The sequence below is a fragment of the Oenanthe melanoleuca genome, chromosome 4, assembly GCF_029582105.1.
Source record: "Oenanthe melanoleuca isolate GR-GAL-2019-014 chromosome 4, OMel1.0, whole genome shotgun sequence".
Taxonomy (NCBI): Eukaryota; Metazoa; Chordata; class Aves; order Passeriformes; family Muscicapidae; genus Oenanthe; species Oenanthe melanoleuca.
In genome coordinates, this window is record NC_079337.1 from 17,092,742 (window position 1) to 17,098,741 (window position 6,000).

The 6,000-nt window shown below is 45.0% G+C and overlaps 1 protein-coding gene across 6 annotated transcripts in view; it reads right to left on the bottom strand.

Annotated features, from left to right (window-relative positions):
* FAM13A (family with sequence similarity 13 member A) overlaps positions 1-1,693 on the bottom strand; it is a 117,047-nt gene extending 115,354 nt beyond the window's left edge. For 5 of the 6 annotated variants that reach the window (XM_056490644.1, XM_056490643.1, XM_056490642.1 and 2 more), the window contains exon 1: positions 1,644-1,685. In XM_056490644.1, coding sequence (XP_056346619.1) covers positions 1,644-1,670 — 27 coding nt within the window. In that variant the 5' untranslated portion in view covers positions 1,671-1,685. Of the gene's footprint in view, positions 1-1,643 lie in introns of all 6 variants that reach the window. The other variant, XM_056490639.1, reaches the window with a different exon arrangement.
* Positions 1,694-6,000: the final 4,307 nt, after the last annotated feature.

The window sequence follows — 6,000 nt, forward strand, 5'->3', positions numbered from 1 at the left end:
AATAAACTTATAAATACTGTGTTTCATTAATAAACTGGTAGTAGAAACCGTACACATGGAAAATACGGCATAGTAACACAAAAAAGTGCTTAGACTCTTGCCTAAGACTTGACATTTCACTGTGTTGATGGATTTTATCACAGCATACATATTTTATTTTATTTTAAACAAGTATTTAAAAACTCTTCACTTGAGACACAATATTTTTACTGCAGTCTGTAAGCAACATGAACATCTGCTATGTTGCTATTAAGCATGACTGTCCTTTCAGATATAAAATGATCTGGCAGTTCACTCACTTGGCTGTGCTTTTCCCATTAAACAGTTATTTGAAGCATATGTGTGCTCTGCAGTCCTAGGTCCCACACAACACTCGTGTGATATTTACAAAAGATGTTCCTTATATAAACATCACAAGTATGTTTTATTATTTGTGAAACAGAACCGCAATATTGCATTATTGTGACCACCTTATAAATATTTACAATGAACAGTAAATACACTATTGTTTGAACTAAAATTTGACTAACATTAAAATACCACACCTCTTTTAAAAAGACATGTTCCCGCCCAAGATTAAATGAATAATAAACAATATTTATTCCAGGCAGAGACATGACAAGGGACAAATCATGTAGACTAGGTTAAATTCAGAAGACAGCAAAAATCCTTTGAGCAGTTTCTGAGCAGCTGTGATGCTCAGGGAGCTTTTCCAATTAAGGCCTTCAATTAGCCTCTCAGTCTTGCTCAGTTACAGGTTTCCAGCCTGTTTCAACATTTGAAAACCTGAGTCACCGAGTTGGATTTACTTGGGGAAACTCACTATTTAAATCTGCATGAGAAGCGACAGACATTTGCCATGTCTACAGGAACAAGAGGAAATTTTTGAGCTTGTTTCAGGATCTGAAGAGGCTGCGCTAACTAGGAACAAAAAATTATGTGGTTATCCAAAATACACATCTAACCAAAATCAAAATAAAGCCTCAAAACAGCTCTGAAACAAAGAGGTCAGTGTTATGTTGCCTTATAGGTGGAAGATCTGACTTTACCCAGGGAAAACGTGTCCAAGTACTAATGCCACTGTTGCTGACTTCCAAGACTGGGAAAGCAACTTAATCATCCCTGCACGATGCCGCCAAAAAGTGCCGCCCAGACACTTGGGGGAAAAAAAAAAAAACCAAAAAAAAGCTATTTATACGCCACAGGGACGCACTTTTACAGCTCATCCAACAACTTTAACGTGGGGAACGCGGCAGCGCAGTTGCTCTCTGGGTTAAAAAAAGAAAAAAAAAAAAAAAAAAAAGGAGGGAAGAGGAGGTGGGGTAAAACTAAAAGAAAACCGCCTGGATGGCGAGAGGGGGGAAGGAGAAAGAAAGAGAAAGAAGAGAGAAGAAAAGAAGAGAGGGGGAGCGCTCGGGATGGGGAGACGGCGTCGGGCCCGGAGCCGCCTCCCGTGCCCCGGCCCGGCGAGGGACCCCGGCGGAGGGCGGCAGGAGGAGCAGAAGGAGCAGGAGAAGGAGCAGGAGGAGGAGGCTGCCCCAGCCGCCATCCAGCCGCCGCCGGCCGCGCTCCGCCGGCAGCACCGCCCCGCTCCCGCTCCCGCTCCCGCTCCCGCGCCCGTCCCGCCGCCAGCCCCTACTCACGCGTACGGCCAGCGCCCCGGCCCCCATGCCGGCTGCCGCTCCGCCCCGGCCGCCCGCCCCCGCTGCTCCCGGCGGGCCCCGGCCGGCCCCGAGGTGCCGCCCGCCGCCCCGGCCCGCCCCGCGGCGCGCGGGGGGAGTGCGGCCGGGCCCCCGCCTCCCGCCGGAGGGCTGCCTCCCGAGCCTGCCCCGGCCGAGCGCGGCCCCCGGGCATCACCCAGGCCCCGGCCCGGGCAGCCGGGACCTGCCGCTCGGTACCGCGCCGCTCGTGTGCGAGCCTGGGCTCGGGCAGAGCCGCTGAGCCCGGTAACGTTACTGGGGAGCGGGGGAACCGCAGCCGCGCCCGCTCTGAGGGCGCACGGAGCCGGGCGGCCGGGCCGGGCACAGCCCCTGAGCCGCGGGACCGCCACGGCCCCAAAGGCGCTGCTACACTCGGCCCCAGTCTGGAAAGTGTGAAGCCACCCAGGCTTATGGTTTTCCATCTAGGGATGTGTTGGTGAAATAGAGAAATAGAGAAAAGTTAAAGCGGAAAGTGGAGGGGAGGACACCCCACGCAGCTAGCAGCTGCCAGCCGTCACGGCGTGTATTTCTTAGTGTATTTCTGCCCTTCTCCCGGTCACTGCTGCCCAGAAGCAGTGTTTGTCCTAGAAATTCAAATTACGCTTCAAACCAGAACTGGGGACTTGTGGCGTTTGGCGTTTCTAGTGGCAGAAGAGCACAGTGCACACGCGGTTATTTCTATATCCGCTCAGATGTTAGCACCGCTCAGCAGGGCCTGAGTACCAGGGTGGGAGGGAAGGTCTTTGGAAAGTGCCTCTCAGGAATACTTGACTCTGGCACAGGGACAAGAGGAGGTCTAGCCAAGTAGAGAAAAGGAGAGGAAGAAGAGCATTCTCTTTCATGTTCAGTTTCTGTTTTCCTCTCTAAGCCACTCTAACCCAAAATTAAAACTTTCCCAGTTGGTGAGTTTACAAAAGTTAGACTTAGTTAGCATTGATGTTTTAATTTCACTTTAGGACTCTCAAAGTGAACTGATATAACATCTTCCCTCCTCTATCCCCCTTTTTACTGAAAGCCTCTATCTTACTTTTCACATGAATCACACACAGCCCTTTTCTTCTTAGTCCTAATAGCAGCTTCTCGGGGAAAACCAATGACGTGCTTCAAACTGTAATCCAGAGAGGGAATGATGAGAAACTGCAACTCCTTGGAGACTGCAATGGGGGGTGAAGAGTTCAAGCATGAGCCCACAGCAGTGAACAGCAGCTATTATGGCATTAAGGCTTTCATAAATACATTTTGAGAGGTAGCAGGTACTCATTCTATAAAAAGCAAGACCAGAAATCAAGCTTTAGCATATGTTTATGAGAGCCTAAAAGGTCACACTTTCTGTCAAGCCACTGGAGCACTTGGGGCCATGACAGGCTGGTAACTTTTCTCTGTGTAGATAAAGACCTTTTGGTACTGGCTGGAAGTCTTGGGAGAGCTGAAGGGCAACATACTTTTTTTCCTATGTGGCAGAAAAATCAAGCCCAGACTGAGACTTCCACAATGGCCTTTTGTCCCTTCTATACAGAGCCAACAACCCCTGTGCAGGGCAGAGAAAGATTTACCTAAGTTTTTCTTAACCCCAGCCTAGAAGTAAATGATTCCTTCCTGTACCTTCCACCTTTCACACAGAGACGTGTTTCTATACATCCTGATTTTCTCCTCCCTGCACTGAAGCACCACCCTTCAGGCTGACTGGTCAAAATAAGGGGTGTGGTGAATGGGGAACATCAGTATGTACTTCTGGTGCCACAGAAATCAGCCAAGATGCTGTGGTATTTGACTCTAGGTTGTACATACTCAGGAAGCCTTCACTATTTTCCTGCCAAAAATTCAGACAATCCTCAGAAAACAATAGTCATGCCTATCAAGGAGAAGCAAAAGATTCCCCAAACCCAACAACAAAAAGCACACCTCTGTATGCATCTCCCATTATGCTATTTCATATTTTCTGACTAAGATGTTGCATCAAACAACTGTCTTTTCGCTTTTCTACTCTTGAGGAATGTAATGCTGCATAGACAGAATAGCTGCAGGATGAATATTTATGCAGCTTATCATAGAATATGTCTAGAGCCATGAGAGCTCAAATCAGAGCGAGTGCATTGTGGAAGACTGGTGAGAAGTCAGTGAGACCCACAAGTTGTGTATAGCAGGCTTTTATCATAATCATGCCCACCTACTTTGGGTCACACAGTTGTTTCCTGTAGTTCTCAATTATGTTGTTATATTTGTGTAAGAGTAGCTCAATGGCTTTTAACATGTTTGTCTTTTCAGGACACCCAACAGAATAAATTCACTAGCTGAGATACACCTCTCCATCATCTTCTCTCTACTTCCACATGAGTGCTAAATGCTAATGTAAAAGCATTGCAAAGAACAGGCTAATCATGCAATGAATCAAAAAAGGAAAAAAAAAAAATTTTCTTCCCTTCCACTTGTTTACAAATAAGGCATTTAACCTCAGATGTTGAGACATTCCCAGAGGGGAAAAACAGCTGGGGTAGTGTTAGAAGTTCAAAGGAACTGCCTCACACCTCTTCTGTGAATGATGCAATATATTGCTTTAACATGATTATTATTCATCATTTCCACAGTGACAGCAGAATTCAACACCCATTTCATAAGAGCCCACATAAAAACAGGCTGCTGTGAAATAAATGATTGCTGCCAGCTTTGACCATATACTCTGTTCCCTCCTGGCTAGCCCCAGTAGCCAGCTGCAGGATGCTTGCTGTGACCTTCCAGGGCAGTCATGGGAAGGTCAGCCCAACTAAACATGGGACATGCTCTAGTGAGTAAAACCTGGCAGCTACAGGTCAGAGCAAGAAACAAAACAATAATCCAGAAGCAGCTGGAAATTGCCAGACCAACACATGAAACAGAGTAGGTTTAGATTAGATATTAGGGAAAACTCTTTACAGTGAGGGTGTTGAGATGCTGAAACAGGTTGCTTAGAGAAGTTGTTGGTGCTCTATTCCTGCAAGTGTTTTAGGCCAGGTTGGATGGAGCTCTGAGCAATCTGGTCAGTGAAAGTGTCACTGCCCATGGCAGGGGTGTTGAGACTATGCAATCCTTAAGGTCTCTTCCAACCCAGGATATTCTATGAGAGATTTGTCTGTCACTGGGTAACTACTTCTCATCCAAAAAGCAATAAAAAGACATCTTTTCTTAGAGAAAAAAAGAAAAAAGGGCATGCAGTAAAAAGCATGTGATTCACTTCAATCAAGACATCTGTGCAAAATAAGGATGACTTCCCCTATGATGTTCTTGTAAACAAATTAATAACTTTAAATATCCAAAACTAGTATTAATAAGGGGTGGTAGTGGTGTTGCTTTTGTGAACAAATACATGCACTTCTCCATGAAAACCAGAAAGTGAAAGGGACTAGAAACTACCTTGTTTCCCTTCATTGTGTAGTCCAAATGAAAAAAAAACACCAAAATTCACTAGGCAGAACATGGAGGACAGAAAATTAAACCAAACATTTTTGGGAGCTCTGTTACTGAAAGGTGGGGCAGGGATTTATTGTGTAACTCTCTTCCAATATAAACCCTACAGAAATGGCAGGTTGAATTTTTAATGTCATTACATCACCTTCACCTTTCAAGGCAGGGGAGGATATAGAAGGAGAAATCTGATTCGAGAGTTATAATTCTAAAGTAAGAAAATTGTTGTTCTTGAAACACAATTTGCAGTTTTATCAAGCCTGAATAACATTGTTCTGCTGCTCAGTATTATCTTGTTATTTATGACATCCCACTTTATTTATGCAAAATTTTCTTTAGAAAAGGCAGTATTTCTTGGAGGCACTCATTACAAGTGACTTATTTGAATGTAGAATACTCTGAATGATGAGTCATCACAAATAATACAGCAAAAGGAATCAGTGGTGATAAATAGGAAAAGAGGATTTATAAATCCTTGTAGGTCCACAATAAAATGTACAGTGCCTACATAATGAAATAGTATTGGGGGCAGGGCAGAGTGATTAGAGCTATTCACAAAGATATCAGTGGTCCCAAGTTGGTGATGAAAAGATGTTATCACCTAACACAGATGGTGAAAAATGGGATTTTGTGGGCTCAGGTCCCTTTTATCCTCCCTTTATGTGTTTGAGTCAGAGTAAATGCTTGCTAAATGAAGGGCTGAGTATGCTGAACGCTTGTCTTCAGCTCAGAAGGAATGGGAGGCTTCATTACACCAACATATAGAAAAGAGATATGTATATGGCATAATATTTTCTACCAAAACCGTTCAGGGGCTGCCCATTGTTATGTTACGAAATGAAACCTGTTAATCATTTCAGCC